The sequence below is a fragment of the Asparagus officinalis genome, chromosome 5 (genome assembly GCF_001876935.1).
Source record: "Asparagus officinalis chromosome 5, Aspof.V1, whole genome shotgun sequence".
Classification (NCBI taxonomy): domain Eukaryota; kingdom Viridiplantae; phylum Streptophyta; class Magnoliopsida; order Asparagales; family Asparagaceae; genus Asparagus; species Asparagus officinalis.
Genome location: NC_033798.1, coordinates 86,249,663 through 86,268,898, shown reverse-complemented (window position 1 = coordinate 86,268,898; position 19,236 = coordinate 86,249,663). Strand labels below are relative to the sequence as shown.

At 39.2% G+C, this 19,236-nt stretch overlaps 1 protein-coding gene across 1 annotated transcript in view; it reads right to left on the bottom strand.

Annotated features, from left to right (window-relative positions):
- LOC109840015 (O-acyltransferase WSD1-like) overlaps nucleotides 1-19,236 on the bottom strand; it is a 69,580-nt gene that overhangs the window by 36,368 nt on the left and 13,976 nt on the right. The window contains exon 2 of the mRNA XM_020408508.1: nucleotides 55-642. Coding sequence (XP_020264097.1) covers nucleotides 55-642 — 588 coding nt within the window. The remainder of the gene's footprint in view (nucleotides 1-54; nucleotides 643-19,236) is intronic.

Sequence of the window (19,236 nt, the reverse complement as noted above, 5' to 3'; positions counted from 1 at the left end):
AAGCATGGTGCTAGGTAAAACTTACTAAAGCGACAGAAGTAAACAAGAACTTACACATCCAAAAGCATTCTTAACAACCTCGGCATCCTCCAGGCTCAACGTTGTACTAACGAACCGCTTCCGACGAAACTCAAATCCCTCCACCCCCTTTATCGGTGTTTCAGTATCCCTCAAAAACACACAACTAGCTCCTAACATCACTGCATCAATCACTGTATTCCAAAAATGCGCCAAAACCAACCAAATCCACACCATCAGCCGCCATAACATACCACCACGATCAAAAGATTTTGCCTTTCTTGATCTCGACAGAGGAAGTGATGGAGCTGAATCAGGATCAGATATTTTTCGAGTACCAGCAAGTAACAGCGACATTAGAGAGATACCATCACCAAGAGAGTGATGCATTCGAAGAATAGATACGGCTTCGGATTTTGAGGTGGGAATGTTGATGATGTGGAGGTCCCATAAAGGGCGGGTTAAGGGGAGGGAACTTGTAGAGAGGGATGATATGTAGTCTTCAACAATTTGGTCTGGAGTTCTTTCTGATGAAATGTTCAGGCTTGGGATTACGATGTGATCGTCTACGACTACTTTTGTTCTGATCCATCTTGATTTCTTGCTTCTGTGCTTGTCTAAAACCTGTTCAAGAAAAGAGATTTGCTCTGTCACAATTTTAGGAGAAACTATAGTTTATCATGTCTATATGCCATTTGATATACATAGTTTAACTGCAAGAATGTCATGATTAAGAGAATTGTTCTCGATGGGTGGGTATATAGAAAATTATTAATATTATGGTATTTGTATTACTTTTTCTGAGGGGGAAAAAAGTTAGGCATATGGATGGTATTCTGACATTCAACTCGGCATCCACATTTGATGAAACTTAACGGTGGATATGAACTACCTAACATATGAATGTATCTTATCATCAGTTCTTGCACTTAGAAAAGGTAAATTTATATGAACTGTTCGTGTATAAAGTTATGAATATATGAACTAAACTACAAGAGCTGTACTACAAGACACAAAAATTATTGAGTCTGTAGAAACTCATGATTGCACATTGCAATTCTGTGATGAATGACCCTACATTTTTGTGTGTAGTGTGTACTATAACTCTCGTGGGCAGAGCCAGGGTTTATTATGATAGAGCAAGTGCCCTACCACAAATTTTGTGAGTCCTTCAGGAAGTATGTAATTTAGCTTGCTAGGTTAATATATACACGATTTTCCCGTGGTCAAATATGTGTGAAATCTCTTGTATCATATCATATCACTCTCTTTAAAAGAGGGAGTTGTGGAAAAACTTTCCAATGACTATATTACTGCTATTCTCCTTTGCTATTACATTCTAATACTAACTAAGCTAAGTTAATTATTATTGTTAATTAATTATATTATATATCACTTTAAGTTTGCATAATTTGGTCCCTAAAACTTCCAACGTTATTATAAAACTCTACATCATATTAATTATTAGTAATGTATAATAATATATTTAATAGATAATTGCATGTCAATAAAGTATTTATGATAAGAGTAGAAAACATAGAATTGTCCTAAAACTATACCATGAAACTCATATAGGAAAATTACAAAGAGCATTCTTATATTTAGGTAACAAGACAGAAGATACAAACATTAAATTTTAGAAAACATTAGGATTTATTAAGAGCATCAAGATACGTTATCTAAAATTAAGAAAAAAAAAGTAGCAAGATACAAGTGGAGGTATATAAATATAATTTTGGTAAACTACAAGGTATTTAAGTTCAATTAAACCTACAAAAGATTTGAAACCTTTGTTATCCACAAACAATAGTATGATCCCATTGATAAATAATATTCATCATACAATATGAGGCCATATGCTTAGCTTATATTTATATAGTAGAGGAGATGTGGAAAAATTAAAACATCATATTTTGAATAAGTCTCAAGATTTTGAATTATTTTCTGAAATTATATACTTCTCTTTGAAAACTTTAGAAGAGGTCTTTGAATGACTACTACAAAGTGTTGAACATTAAATAAATATTAAAAATTAAAGTCTATGATATAGGGTTGCAAAAATCAGGGATATGTATGTAATATTGGGTGTCATATGAGATAATATTCATACATAACATGATATTATAATATGTAATCTAACATATTAATAAATTTTAAAGATAATAATTTGCATCAAGATATATGCTTAAGATTTGGGAGAGCCTAGAGTGAAGAGATTTGGGGGAAGAATTGTGGCCTTTATGGGTTTTGCGGGTTCCGATTTTATTTTCCAAACACGATCCAAACCCCAGACCACAATCAAATGAAAAATGTCATGTTTTCTCGATATCTTCAAAGAGATATATCGGCTTGTTTTCGATAATGGTCGATATCAAAAAAATCAACAAACAAAAGAAAATAATATAAAATATTACCGAGATAAAGTCTTTAACCCCATATATTGGCCGATATAGCAATATATTGGTCGATGTTTATGTGTTAATGACTAAGATCACACAGCCAGCTAGTTTGGATTCGAGGCGAGATCGATTTCTCTTGGGCCCTCGTCGGGATAAGATAGAGGAGATTGATGAACTAGGGCCGCCTCTTTCTCCGACTTTATGTCTGGTTCTTTAACTAGGGTTACCGATCATGCTACACAAGCAAAGAATTTGTAAGAGAACAGGAACCGGTTCCCCTGTGGTTCCTCCGACGATCAAGTCAGCTAGTGAGCTTGAGTGGGGAAGAGGAAGGTTAGGAACCGATGAGGTTCTTGAGGGAGTTGTGTGTTGGCCTTCTTGTTTTGATGATGATTTACAAACAATTTATAACTAATGTTGTTTGTCTAGTGTTTGTATTTTCGTATTTATTCTAGGCAAACAACGAGTTGGAGGATGGATGGAATCGAGCATTCACGATCATATCAAAAGGAGGTTGGCAGAATGTCGGTGAAGCTTATGCAATTCAAAGTTAAAGATCAAGTTTAAGCTTCTTCCGCAAAGTTTACTAAGTCATGATCATTGAAGACCTTCATCAAGCTTGGGTATATTTAGTATAGGTTTATATTATGTGTGTTTAATACTCTAAGCTCAATATCATATACACACACAACATTGGATTTTCTCACAAAATGAGCTATTTTGAGAAAACTTTGTGATATTGTTTTATTGACCATGTTTACTTTATATTCATATGTTATAATGTTTATGAAGACATTTCATAAAGTTTCAATATGCGTTTAAACTCTTTTTGTCAAAAACATGTTCTTAACAAATTCATATTCATGCATGTTTTTACAAAATAATGAGTTTTCACAATTGAGAAATGAAAATTGAAAAATTATTTTTGTAACATGTTTGTTTTCATGTTTATAAATATTTTGAAAAGTTTCATCAAGTTTGGAATTGATTTGTTATGTTTAATGGAATTTACAAATTTCATTCGTGCATGTTCGTGCATGTTTTTACAAAACCGATGAGTTTTCATAAATGGGAAGTTATATTCAAGAAATTCTTTCTTTGACATGTTTATCTATATGTTTAGAAACTTCTCTCAAAATTTTACTATTTTTGGAGTTGATTTACTGTGCCTAATTGATTTTACAAAATCGTGTATTACAGCAGATTTTCAGAAACTGTATTTCTGTGTTCAAACATTTATTTATCTCGACTGGAAAATGCTTTTTCAGAAATTATTTCTCTAACATATTTTTATACATGTCTAAAACCTTCCCTCAAAATTTCATAATTTTTGGAGCTGTTTTACTATTTTTAACTGATTTTATAAAATCGGATATACCTGCTACAGTACCGCCGGTCGACCGATATTTCCACCGGTCGACCGACGAACTCTCTGTGCGTTTTCTCCGTTTGGAACCTAGATCGCGGTCGACCGCGAGAATTTCCGATCGACCGCCGCTCTGTCAGACTTTTCCAACGGCTATTTTTGTTACCGTTGGCTGGGCTTTTTGTCATTTGTTTTGGGTTTTGGCTGAGGTCTTTGGGAGGCTATAAAAACTCCTTTGATCTCAGATTTCAACAATTTAAGAGAATGTTTTAAAATAGTTTAACAAGGGTTTAAACTTGTTTAGTGTTTGTTTAAGTTTGTTTTAAGAAGCTTTTAAGCATTTGAGTGTTTCGGTTTTGTGAATCAATTCCACAAGAGCTTGAGGAGATTATCTATTGAAGTTTGAGCTTCCAACTATCCTCCCTCCATCTCTTGTTATCAATTGAGAAGTTTTCTAAACTCAAACTCTAGCTTTACATTTATATACTTGTTTGATTATCATTGTTCTTAAGCTAGATTTTATATTTGAGTTTAGTTGATTTGATTTGTTTTTTCTCATTGCTTACACACACAACCATTGAGCTTATTGTATTTACATTCATAGTGTAATTTGGGTTGTAGGGAGTTGTAACAAATTGAGAGTGAGCTACATTGTGTTCTCATCTATTGTAGAGAACAAATTTGTTGTATTTACTTTGTGAGTGTTGTAAGGTTTTCGGTGAGCTAGAAACCGAGTGTGTTGTGAAGTTTTCGGTGAACTAGAAAACCGAGTGTGAGGAGTGGACGTTGATCGGTGAACGTTGAAAACCGACATTGTGAGGGTGAGTGTGAACGTTGATCGGTGAGCGTTGAAAACCGACACTGTGAGGTGTAAACGTTATTCGGGTGAGCGTAGAAAACCCGGTTGTGATAGTGGATTTCTCCCCGGGAGTGGGGAGCGGAGACGTAGGACGGAAGGTCCGAACTCCGTGATCATATTGCTTGTTTGAGTGTGCTTTGGCGTTCATTCATATTTATGTTCAGATCTTATATCGCCATTGTCATTAGCTCATTATCTATATCATCCACTATCTTGTTAATTAGTTTTAATTGGCATTTAATCGGATTAGATTAGCATAAGACCCTAATCACCCCCCCTCTAGGGTCTAACAATTGGTATCAGAGCTTGGTGCTCTTTGATTTAAGGTCTAATCGTCTTGAGTTAAAGATCCAAGTTAGCTTATTGTGCTAATCTATTTTTGAACTTTATTTGTATCTTGCTTGCATATATTTTCTTATTATGGACATACATTGTGCATCATGTTTAGGCTATGATCCTATTGTTGCTCCTAAAATAGATAATCTCCCATATGACCAATGGTGTTCTAGATTTAACATATTTGTTAGATCTAAACAATTCGATTTATGGGAAGTTATTGAAGATGCTTATATTATACCCACTTCGGAAAAATCCAAGTGGAGTAACAATGATAAAAGAATGTTTAATATGAACAAGCTTTTGTTAGAATATTTGCTTAATGCCTTTGACTCATCATTTTGTTCATGTTGATAGTGCTTACACCTTATGGAAATTAATTAAAGCACATCAAGGGGACTTGGAGGCGATCTAACAAGTTTTGGCGGATCCGGCTTCAAGTTCATGTGGAGCATCATGCACACGGCCACTAGGGGATAGCCCTAGTGAGGTTTGCGAGTTCGAAACCATAAATGATTTACCTAATGATGAACTTGCTTGTGCATATGATAGGTTAATGCATGTTTACACTAAGTTGCATAATAATTTCATTGATCTTAAAAGCAAGCATGTTAATTTAAAATCTGATCATGAATTGCTAGCATCAAAATTTAATACTATTGCTAAAGATAATGTGATCCTTAAAGAAAATAATGAAAAATTAAAATTGGATCATATTACCTTGAGTTCCAATGTTGCTAGCTTAATTCATGAGAAAAATGATGCCATGTTAGAAATAGAGTCTATTAGAAGTAAATTTACATCATTTAAAAATGATCATATTTGCTCTACTTCTATTGACAATGCTTCTATGCCTAATGATGAGTTGAACAATATTAAATATCACATTTCATCTTTAGATTCAACTCTTAACACATGCATTGTTAATAACAAGAAACTTATGGACTTATGTGCAAAGTCTCGTGCTAACTCTTCAAAACCAAGCACTCACTATGCACATATGTATAGCAAAGTTTACAAATGCTCAATTTGCGGTCGTAAAGGCCACATTGCTAAATTTTGCTATGATGCACACAAATCTTCTAAGATTAATGCTTATTGTGCATCTCATAAGGCTTCTTCATCACACACACATGCACATGCATCTATTTCTCATCATAAGCATGTTAATGTGTATAAATGTGATCTATGTGGTCGGTTTGGCCATTTGGCAAAGTTTTGCTTTGACATGAAAAAGAATTCTAGTTTGCCAAATGTTTTTCATAGACCACATGTGTTTAAGTGTGATATTTGTGGTAGATTTGGCCATTTGGCAAAGTTTTGTTATGATTTAAAAAATTATTCAAACTTGCCAAATTTCTCAAGTAGACCACCTTTGTTTAATGATGTTTCTCATTTGCAAAATAATTCTAAAAGACAATCTTTATTTGCAAATGTTCCACGTGCACCTTTTAATGGTCAACATAAGCAAATGCTTCCTTTCCATTGTACATATTGCAATCGGAAGGGTCATTTGAGTAATTATTGCTATGACCGATCCCGTGCACCATATATGTCCAAGAGGGTTCATAACCCTAGGACTTTGAGCTTTAATGATAGGGGTCATGTCCCTAAACAAACCGGCACCAAGAATACTTGGGTGCCAAAATAATTTTTAAAGCCAAGAATTTGTTAGAGATTTTGTTTTGATCGGTTGCTTTGAATTCATTATACTTCACTTATATGATGATATTTATATGTTTGTGCTTATGGATCATCTATTCGTGCCTTATAATGTATTCTATGAGTGGTTTGATCAAGTTATGTAAAGAAAATTTTCCTTTTAATCAAACATTGTTTTTGGACTCAAATCTTGATTTATGATTTCATTTGAGTGATTTGTTTTCACTTGAAAACTTTTCTCATGGTTCTCATGTTTTTCTTTTCTTTTGATTTCATAAATCTATCTTTACACATGGTTTTTATGGTCCTTGATATGAGACACTATTTTTTTGCTATGAGACACTATTTTTTCATATTGATATATTCATATGTGTTCTCATTATCTCTTGAATGTGAGTGATTGTTAGCATATCATTTATGCTTGCTCACATATTTGCCATGATCTTTATTTCATATTCTCCATATGGTATTTTGATAGGGGGAGCAATCCCTATATCCTTTTATGTTTTATACTCACCTATGCTTATTGATAGGGGGAGCTTTCGCTCTCTTAATTCATTTGTCCCTATGTATATTCTTTCTTGTTTATATGCATGTGAATTATAAATTATACATTCATTTCCTTCATGCATATATTTCTTTTTGTAAATTGTTTGTCATCATCAAAAAGGGGGAGATTGTTGGCCTTCTTGTTTTGATGATGATTTACAAACAATTTACAACTAATGTTGTTTGTCTAGTGTTTGTATTTTCATATTTATTCTAGGCAAACAACGAGTTGGAGGATGGATGGAATCGGGCATTCATGATCATATCAAAAGGAGGTTGGCGGAATGTCGGTGAAGCTTATGCAATTCAAAGTTAAAGATCAAGTTTAAGCTTCTTCCGCAAAGTTTACCAAGTCATGATCATTGAAGACCTTCATCAAGCTTGGGTATATTTAGTATAGGTTTATATTATGTGTGTTTAATACTCTAAGCTCAATATCATATACACACACAACATTGGATTTTCTCACAAAATGAGCTATTTTGAGAAAACTTTGTGATATTGTTTTATTGACCATGTTTACTTTATATTCATGTGTTATAATGTTTATGAAGATATTTCATAAAGTTTCTATATGCGTTTAAACTCTTTTTGTCAAAAACATGTTCTTAACAACTTCATATTCATGCATGTTTTTACAAAATAATGAGTTTTCACAATTGAGAAATAAAAATTGAAAATATATTTTTGTAACATGTTTGTTTTCATGTTTATAAACATTTTGCAAAGTTTTATCAAGTTTGGAATTGATTTGTTATGTTTAATGGAATTTACAAAATCATGTTTTCATTCGTGCATGTTCGTGCATGTTTTTACAAAACCGATGAGTTTTCATAAATGGGAAGTGATATTCAAGAAATTCTTTCTTTGACATGTTTATCTATATGTTTAGAAACTTCTCTCAAAATTTTACTATTATTGGAGTTGATTTACTGTGCCTAATTGATTTTACAAAATCGTGTATCACAGCAGATTTTCTCTCAACTGTATTTTCAGAAATTCTTTCTCTAACATGTTTTTATACATGTCTAGAACCTTCCCTCAAAATTTCATAATTTTTGGAGCTGTTTTATTATTTTTAACCGATTTTATAAAATCGGATATACCTGCTACAGTACCGCCGGTCGACCGATATTTCCGCCGGTCGACCGACGAACTCTCTGTGCATTTTCTCCGTTTGGAACCTGGATCGCGGTCGACCGCGAGAATTTACAAGGGTTTAAACTTGTTTAATGTTTGTTTAAGTTTGGTTTAAAAAGCTTTTAAGCAATTGAGGGTTTTAGTTTGTGAAGCAAATTTCACAAGAGCAAAGAGGAGATCATCCTTTGGTGTTTGGGCATTCAACTCATCTCTCTCTCACTCTTGATCTATAGAGAAGTTTTCCTTAAACTCAATTCTAGCTATTTATTGTTTTGATCTTAATTTCCATAAGCTAGATTTCTATATTGAGTTTAAATTGTTTTATTGATACTCTCTGTTCACACACAACCTATTGAGCTTATTGTATTTACATTCATAGTATAATTTTGGGTTGTGAGATTTGTGACTAAGAGTTGTGCTTAATTGAGTTCTCACCTTGTTTAGAGAACAATCAAATTAATTTATATTGTGCTTAATTGTGAGGATTCACTTGTAATACACTTGTACACCGAGAGAAGTGTGTGGTGAGAGACGGGGTCAAATCCAAGAGGAGTGGCGTCGATTGACGTGCCTAGGGAGAGGTTATAACCGAGCACTTGAGGAGGAGGACACGGGCTAGGACCAACACTTAGTGTGTAAAGTGTGATTGCATAGTGATTATATTGTGAGGTGTAAACGTTGTTCAGGTAAACGTAGAAAACCCGGTTGTGATAGTGGAGATCTCCTCGAGGTGAGGAGCGGAGACGTAGGTCATGGGGACCGAACTCCGTGATCATATCGTTTTGTTTGTGATTGCATTGGCGTTCTTATTCTTGTTTTCATATCTTATATCGCCTTTGTGTATTGCTCATCATATTACCCTATCACTTGTGTAGATTGTTTATTTTACCGTTGTGTTAGTTTATATATCCTTGCTCATATACTTGTAATATCTCATTGATAGGATATATTCATTTGTTCATATTACCTTATCCTAGCTAATGTATCTTATTGCATTTTATTCTTGCTAGTATATTTTGTTATTAGTTTTAATTGGTATTTAATCGGATTTGATTAGCATAATACCCTAATCCCCCCCCCCCCCTCTAGGGGCTAACATTGTGTGCATGTGAGAGGGAGATCCAGTGATCTGCCGCTCTTAATCAAGCTAATATAGTGTTATTTTCACAGAGAGAGGGAGAGATCCCTTATCTTCACCAAAAATCCCTCCTCTCCAAGTTAGGGTAGTAACTTTATATATATTTGGTGTGTGATGGGCAATGTCGCCATTTTGATCGAGCACAGAAATGCGGGGTCGAAGTTCAAGCTAGCAGCTGAATCATCCTTATTTTGACAGGTGTCAGCTGGGATGGCGACTGGAAAGTCACTTCGATATGGGAGGGCGCGTCTCCGCATTATCCGGGAAGTGATTGTGTGACAGGGCATGCTGGCAGCGGAGCTGGCCTTTGATTTATAAATGTCGGCTGGCGGCTGACGGAAGAGTCACTTCGGCATGGGAGAGAACGTCTCTGCATTATCCGGGAAGTGATAGCGGAGGGCTGGAGTGTGTTCGCGTCGAAAGTTGGTTTATTTGTCATATCTATTACACGTTTATCGATTACAATGAATTCAAAAGAGTTAATCTTTTTATAAAACTACCCCCTTACAAATAAAACAAAAATTATAACTCTCTTCAAACACACGCAGATGGCGTTTATCATCCGCTGCTTGTGTGGGATCTTTGTCTATGCCGGGAACGCGTTAGTCCGTGAACCGTCGCGGATCAGATCCAGTTGACAGAACGAAAATTCAACGCTCTTGCTTCATAAAGAAAGTAATCGCAGAAGTAAATAATCTCTACCAAGCGAGATTACTACTCTTCTCGAGATCAAAACCAAGTTTAATCTGGAGGAAAGGCGAATGGGCCTCACATCTCTCGAACTCTCCCTCTGTATGCTGAAGAACTTCGTCAAGATCTGCTAGCCTCTCTCAAATTCATCAGAACCTCACTCTACTTCCTCTAAAATTCGTGACTCCCTTCAAATCTGTCTTTATAAGGGTGCTAGGGGTATATTTATAGATTTTAAATGATGTGTTTGTGGGTAGGATCGAAAAATAACTATTATCATCTGTTTCGGTGGGTTTTTTGTTGTGTAACAGCTTTCACATTTTAAGGATAACTCCACATGTTTATGGATAACTCCAAGGAGTTATAGAAGCCAATCTTATCAGAAAATACGTCGAGAGCTAACCTGGGCGTGAGTCACTTCGAAATGACTCGGAATTTTCGAGTCACTTTGAGGTGACTCGGATTTTTCGAGACAGTTTGTACTATCTTTAGTATTTTGGTTTTAATTTTCTCGTCCGATCTCGGAATAAAGTAATTCAAGATACGTTAGAAAGCTGACAAAGAGAGATACAACTTTTGTCTTTTGAGATTTTTTGGATTTAAATCTCACCATGGTAAAAATTTTACTTCTTCGTGCGGGTCACTCTAGAGCCCTCCAGATTGTATTTGCTTCGTCGTTTCACACGTTTTGATGTTTCACGTGCGTTCCTTCACTTCTTTTTATAGCATCGGATGATCCTATTTGACTTGGATAATCTTCTTTGACTCGGATATTAGTGTTCATCACCTTCTCTCTATTTTGAACTACGTGCGGGAACCTATAGATAATTTTTGACGCCTACAAATACCCCCTCCAAAGTGTTTCAGGCTTATTCTTTATAGAGGAGCCTAGAATACTTTAGATATGATAGGTCCAACCTTTAATTCTTAGACTTCTTTATCTTTTAGTCTATTTAGTATTTTATCGAATAGTTAAAATTCTTCCGGTGTTGCGTTTATCGTCTGACCGTTGTCGAAATCTTGAATTGGAACTGGGAGTGTTAGTTTCTGAATTAGCTCGTGTCATTGGATTAATGTTGAACTGGTTATCTTCATCGGGAATTCGTATCTGTATCACGATTAAACTCCCGAGGGTTATCCTTTGACATGGAATTTTTCTGAGCCTTATTTTGGTGAATCTATCGTTGCATTGATCGCCATTGACCTTCATTGTAGCACCTTGTCCAGCGTTAACACAATTTATACTCATATGTTTACTGGAGTCTACACAGTTTAAGCTCGACCGGCGTTGTAACGCGTGGTAGGCCTAAGTATAAAAGTTGCAAGACCAACCGTTGATGCTGGTTCATCTACAGGTATGGATCTTACCCTTACATCCCGCTAGTTATTTGCTTAACCATATGGGAGTTTTGGTTGTAGGACCAGCTATTGGAGCTGATACGGCTACCATTATGAATGCTTTAAAGGTTCCTCATGGAAGCTTCAGCTAGAATTGATGTCGTCCCGGGTTCTTAAGTCATGAGACCAACTGATGAAGTTGGTGCATCAGTGACTATCGTATTTATAAGATTTTTGGCAAACCCTCAGCCATCAACGGATTTGATAAGTCTCTACCGAGTACCGTTTGAGTCGGGCTAGCATGCAAATTATCTAAATCCACTCCACATGTAACATTGTGCTAAAAGAGTTAACTCTCTTAGACTTAGTGCTATGATATATTGAATACATAGACTTTGTCATTGTTACAGGAATAGGTTACCCGACAACGCGTGTTGGGCGTAGTCTTGAACAATCCTTCGATCTCGGGTTATCCTTAAGAATATTATATGTAATATTCTTCAGGAACTTCACGTTGGAAATAAATGAAGCAGTTTATCCTCATATACATGTTGGAGGATTTCGTTCTTATTTGGCTTATTTTGCCATCATGATACCAGCATCAACGAAGGCTTGAATGCTATTTTTTAGAGTAATACAAGCCTTAGTGGGATAATGAACCCTCCTGTGATATGCATAGTACTTCGGATCCAAAATCTTGTTTGCTTCCTCTTGATTCGTAATCAGTGGTAGCTTGATTTTGTTGCTGGCGAGGAGGTACTTGAAGATGGCTGTAACTTCATTATCTTTGAAAGCATACTCCTCCTGAAACTTTGGATTAAGAGTCACTTGTTACCTCCAAGGTTGTTGTTGATGAATATCGACAGCAGTTGCAGGAGCTTTAGCCTTCGGTTGGCCTCTTTCGGCTTTCTTCTTTTTGAGAAAGCATTCGGTCTGTTCACCATGTAGTTTTAACTCTTTCTAAGTTTTGGATGGTACGATGCCCAAGGCTTCCAGGACATCGATGAAAAGATTGTTGTGGCATGTCTGCAAGATGAACTCCTCTGTAATAGGATTCCTGCAATTCATTACCTTGTTGCGAAAGCGTTTGACAAAACTGTCAACTGACTCACCGTCCTTCTGCTTCTCATCCGGAAGAGCTCTGATCGACACTTTGGTGTCATCGTCAAAGAAATTTTTGAGCAACGAGCTTTCCATGTTGTCCCAGCAGTTGATGCTCCCCGATTTGAGATGTCGATACCAATCGAAGGCCGCCTCGCGAAGGGTGGCCACGAATGACTGAATCATCAATGGTTCACTCCCAGAGATCACTCCCAGGTAGGACTTGAAATAAATTAGGTGCTGAGTGGGTAAAACTTTTTCGTCAAACGGCGTGAAGTTAATTAGATTGAACTTCACCGGGTACGGGATTGAATCTCATTCTCTTGGATTTGGACATGGAATACCGGTCCTCTTCACTTCTTGAGCCATAAGCAAGGCGTTAACCTTATCTCCAGCTTTGCAACATCTTATTGTCCTCGCCAGCATCTTTCTTTGGAGGATGTCGAGAAAAATCAACTGAATCACCCCTAGCGATATTGAGGGGTGCAATTGAACCACCCCTAGTGTTACTGAGGGATGCGATTGGGTCACCCCCAGTATTTTTGAGGGGTACGTTAGCCATGATGACTTCGTTCTCTTCTAGATCGCTGTTAACTACAACGTTTTGAGTGCGACGATGGGATTTAGCCCGCTGACTGGACTCAGATGGTGGTTGAAGTCGTTAAGCCCGTAACTCTCTCATCTGTTGCATGGTCAACTACATCTTCCATTTTAGCTCTGAGTTCCTCTCGCTGTCAAGCTAAAGCCTCTTGAAGCATTTGAGCCACTAGGTCGGGAGTGATTGTGAACGACTCCCTTACTTCCCTCATGCTGGATATTGTATCGTTGGAGGTAATTGTGGAGCAAGTATCCGATAGTTTGTCATTTGAAGACCGTCCTTCATGCATCCTCGGGTAATCCTTATGTCAGATGGCTTCTAACTAGAGCCGAGACATTCGTTGGGCTATCCCTGAATTGACTTTTCTTCCGGGAAAAAAGTCGGGAGTAGAAGCAATCACAGCTTTTCTTTGTCAACCATGTTGATGGTGACTTCAGGGAATTCATCATCTTGGACGGTGGATTTTCTCTCATGGAAACGCCTTGGCTTGGGCTTTGATGCTTCGGTAGCAAGTTTCTCGAATATCGAGACCCTTTGTGAAATGGTATTAGGGCCACATTTTGATAATACTGCCCTGATAGATCTCCCACATGGACAGTAAGAGCTGGTTTCTCGGACACCCTCCTTTTAGGATTTGTTCACACCCCCAGCCTGATGGTGCAGCTTATTGGAGCAATCCATCGTTTGTTGGTATGATGCCCCAAGTATAACGTTATCTTTTGACGAACACATCTTCTTTTAGGGATGAAGAACCTTGTTAACATTCTCAGGACAATTTGTTGTCGCCTTTGAACGATCCAAGGTCGCATCAGGAGTCGTACGTTTAGAACCACCCCTTGCGAGCGTGAGTGTTAACGGGCTCCTGGGCTTCGATACGAACCCCCAGGCGATCGATGCTAGGAGTCCTCTTGTGCACGACGTACGAACATGTACAATGAGGTGCCCTAGTTTGTTTGGAGGCGACGGGACACCTTTGAGCGGCCTTTGGCTTGACGGGAGTGTTTGTACAACCCCCAGCCTGAGGAACTATTCGGGTTTTGTTCACCGGAACTTTGCCTCTATCTTCGTGCGAAGGTCCAAGATGGTCCGCCATCATAACCTTGAATTTTGACAGGTCAACGATGCCGTGAGACTTCTCCGAAGGTGCGGGATTGACTAGAGCAGGAACAAGGCTCGACGGAAGCGAAGAAATGGCTGTGATAGGGGAATTAGGTGTGAGACACCTTGAGGTGGCTCGGGCTTGGCGCGAGTCACCCTGGAGTGACTCGCGCTTGGCTGAGTCACTCTGAAGTGACTCGGGATTTTTGATCTTTTTGGCAGTTGTTTTAGACTTTAGCCTCCAGACTTGGCATAGTTTTAGTGGTTTTTTTGCCACCTCTTCCTTCTGCATGCCTTGTGCCTTTTGCAAAAGGGTGCGAGCATGTGTGGCATGTGTACGGTTCCTTTGGATACGCTCCTTCTGGGTAGAATGATTCCTTTTGACAATGATCCACTCTTCTATCGATGGTTTAGAGTATTTGTCAATAACACGCTGTTGAAGTGATTCGGTTGCTTGACGCCTCCTGGACTCCAAGTTTACGTAATATCCAACCCCGTCGATTTGTTTCAATGCATTGGCAATTTGACAAGCTTGGCATTAGCATCGTCTCTGACGAGCTCTCTTCATCACAATTGGTGTACTTTGATTGGATAACTCCTTGATTGGGGAGGAGTCACTTGTAGTCTTCATCGGTGAATACGCCTCCTTCAAAGACAATATATTTCCGCATTTGCAGGGAGAGGAGGATTTTGATGAAGACGAGGAGAAATATTCCTTGAACTTGGCTTCGTCGAACTTGTACTCGACCACTGAATAAACCGGGATCTTGATCTTCGGTTATGACACGACAGTCTCGGCAACGAGACTTTTCACTCCCACTGTGGTTGCCAGCGTGTTCGCGTCGAAAGTTGGTTTATTTGTCGAATCCATTACACGTTTATCGATTACAATAAATTCAAAAGAGTAAATCTTTTTATAAAACTACCCCCTTACAAATAAAATAAAAATTATAACTCACTTTAAACACACGCAGAGGACATTTATCACCCGCTGCTTGTGTGGGATCTTTGCCTGTGCCGGGGATGCGTTAGTCCGTGAACCGTCACGGATCAGATTCGATTAACAGAAAAAAAATTTAATGCTCTTGCTTCACAAAGGAAGTAATTGCAGAAGTAAATAATCTTAACCAAGTAAGATTACTACTTTTCTTGAGATCAAAACTAAGTTTGATCCGAAGGAAAGGTGAATGGGCTTCAGATCTCTCGAACTCTCCCTCTTTATGTTGAAGAACTTCGCCAAGATCTGCTAGCCTCTCTCAAATTCGTTAGAACCTCACCCTAGATCCTATGAAATTTGTGGCTCCCTTCATATCTGCCTTTATAAGGGTGTTAGGGGTGTATTTATAGATTTTAAATGATGTGTTTATGGATAGGATCGAAAAACAACCGTTATTATCCGTTTAGGTGGGTTTTTGGTTGTGTAATAGTTTCCACATGTTTAAGGATAACCCCACATATTTATGGATAACCCCTAGGAGATATAGAAGTTAATCTTATCAGAAAACATACCGGGAGCTGACCTGCGCGCGAGTCAATTCGAAATGATTCAGAATTTCCGAGTTACTTTGAGGTGACTCGGATTTTCCGAGATAGTTTGTACTATCTTCAGTATTTTGGCTTTAATTTTCTTGTCCGACTTCGGAATGAAGTGATTCAAGATACATTGGAAAGCTGACAAAGAGAGATACAACTTTTATCTTTTTAGATTTTTCGGATTCAAATCTCATCATGGTTAAAATTTCACTTCTTCGTCCAGGTTACTCTAGAGCCCTCCTGGTTGTATTTGCTTCGTCGTTTCACACGTTTTAACATTTCATGTGCATTCCTTCGCTTCTTTTTACAACATCGGATGATCCTATTTGACTTGAATAATCTTCTTTGACTCGGATATTAGTGTTCATCATCTTCTCTCTATTTCGAACTACGTTTGGGAACCTATAGGTAATTTTGACGCCTACAGAGTGCAGGTGGCGTGACAAGTCATAGAGACTATCAAGCTAAGTTCGTGATGAGACCTAACCAGTGTGGCGGTGCTGACACATAGTCAGAAGAAGAGACCTGAGGCGGGTATTATCCTTCAGGTCAACTAAGGAATACTGCCCTTCAAGTCATCCATGCAAAGCATCGTATTGACGGTCGAGTGAGCTCTTGGTGAGTCATTTTTGAGAGAAAGTCGACTGATCCTGCTTCTCGAGCCAACATGGATAGCATAAATTCAATGAGTCGGCGGAATATGTACTTCTACTGGTCTTAGGCCGTCAAGTTAATTAGGACCGTTCTTTCAGAAATGTGTCCATCCGTCCTTTGTCTATGCTTTGCATATGTTGGCGAATGGGAACACTATAACAGTTGGCTCTTTTCACTTGGAGTCGGCTTGAGCCGGGTCGAGTAAAATAAGATAAGCTTCTTGTCCTTGTAAATCCACTGGAGATGAGAAACTAAAGAGCTTCTACTATCTGACGTGGCTGACATCATCGGGCACCCCTCTATCTGACATGACTTCGTTCTTATTGGATGATGTTATTATGGAATTGAACCGCCATTTCGGGAAACAAAGCAACATGGAATTAATGGGAGGCAGACCAATTTTTTAGCGTCGAAGCGTGGGGCAGTAAAGAGGTGGTGCTTCGTGTTTCGAGTAAAACAGTTGAGATTCCTAGGTGGATCTTAGCCGTTTGCTTCAAAGACACTACGTTCCTTCAGATTGGCCCACATGGCCCTTTAGAAATCTATAAATAGCTTTGCTGGGGCTGAGAAGATTTCTTTACGAACTCTTCCTCTGAAACATATTCAACATCCTTCCAAACTTTTTGAGAGAAGGAAACCTTCAATGGAGTCTCAGGCTTTGATTACTGGGCCTAGTGAGGGGAGGCTCACTGCCCTTTCACTCATCCGTTCGGGGGTCTGCATGGATGATCTGGTGGGGCTTTATGATCGATATAACATCCCCGAGACTTTCACATTGGCGGCGTCGGAGATGAGTGAGCCAGTGTATAGCCATGTTGAGAATTGGATGCTGTTATACATGGCTCATCTAGAATACGGTTTATGGATACCCCTCCACCCTTTTATTAGGGAGGTGCACATTATTCTGGGAGTTTCTCCTTCCCAGTTTTATCCAAATGCGTTGGGGATTTTGGTGGCTTTCATAGTCATCTGCCATCGTGTTGGAGTTCGGCCAAGCCTAAGGCTGCTTGGACATCTGATCAATGTTAGGTCGGCTGAAGGGGACCCATACTAATTTTATCACTACAATGGTAATTTCCAACTTGTCTCTGACCCTTCGGGGCCAGACGAGAACTGGAGGAAGTGATATGTGTGGGTCTATATTGCTGACAGCATCTTTGCCTGTTTGAACTGACCGGAGGCGAATAGGGATGCGTTGGGTCCGGTTGCCCTTAGCGAACCGGAGATGGGGTATTTGAAAAGGATCCGCTCCTATGCTAAATCACGGGAGAGGGACGATCTATTTGATGATGTGTCTCTTCGGGCAGCAGGTATGTCCATGATTTTGTCCTTCATTGGCGATCAGATGAGGGCAAGTTCTATTGCTCTTCCGCTGATGGAAAATCACAAGAGAGATGCAGAGGCCGCGAGGTCAAGTTCTGCTACCAGGCCTCAAAAAAGATTGAGGGAGGCTCTTGGAGCTGAGGAAGTGTCTTCTTGATGCCTCACACGACCGAAATTGCCTCTGAATTGAGGGGGGGGCAAGGATCGAGAGGTGACGTTCAGCCGGACCGGTTGTGGGGCCTCTGCCAGCTAGAATGGGTTGGCTGGTTACTCAGTTTAACCATTTGAGAAATGTGGGGTTGGTAGATGAGTCTTCTCCTGGCAGGGAGACAATGACCCTCGCAGTTGATGATGTTGAAAATAGGGCTCAAGCTGGGGAGGCAGCTGGCCCTAGCTCTATGCCTGAGTTGTCTCGCCGTCCTGGTAAGGAGCCTGTGGGGGTCGAGGACATCGAAGGGCAAGCTGGAACTTCGCCAGACCATGAGGAGAATGGTGCTGACGAGAGGATTCTTGGGGAGATGCCAAGTGCTGGCATTCATCAGGCCCTGTTCAATTGCCTCGAACATATGCATGAGTCATTTCTGGAATGGCGGGCAAAACAGGCCCTGGAGAGATCGGCCAAGGAAGAGGTAGAGAAGAGTCCTACTACTTTGGAAGCCGAGTTATCTCTCAAAGAGGGTGCTTAGCGTCGAGGGCTGGACGAGAGAGAGAGAGGCTTCCGAGGGGCTATCAGATCTAATGTTCCAAACAGACTGGAACTATAAAGGATCTCCGAGGAGAAGTAGCACTTCTGAAAACGAAGGTCGAGTCCGAAAAGCGTCAAAGGGCGACGGCTAAGATGGAGGCTCGATCGAATCACCTTTCCTTCGAGAAATCGAGGAGGGATCTTGTGGAGCAGTAGTCAAAGAGCCAAGCGTCCGAGACGATTGTCAAGGACCTGGAGAATAAGCTCGCTCACCTAGACTTGGATCAGTACAGTAAGAAAGTAGTCGATGAATGGCGTCATGGTGTCATAGACCGAGTGGAGGTGGATTTGGCATGCAAGGCCAGAGTCAACTATTTTGTTTCGATGGTACCTTCTCGTTCTCATCCTTCTCCTGACCACTTCTATCCTTCTCGCATCTCTTGCTGCCTCGATCTCTTGAGAGACGTTGAGAGGAGTGGAGGGGGGTTGGATTTGACAGTGAGTGATAATGAGGGCGAACCATGGGACGGCACCGCGATTGTTGAGACTCCTAGGGAATCTTCTGCTGTCGCTTTCGATAGGAGGCCGCCAAGCCCTACTCTCGGGTCTGGCCAAGAGCTCTGAGGACCCGTCTCTTCCTTCACCATTTTTTTAGAGAGCTTGTAATGAAGTTTATTAAAATGAAAATCAACTTTATTTTCATTATGGATTTTGCCTTCATGTGCTCTTTGCTTCTGTTTTAGCTTGAA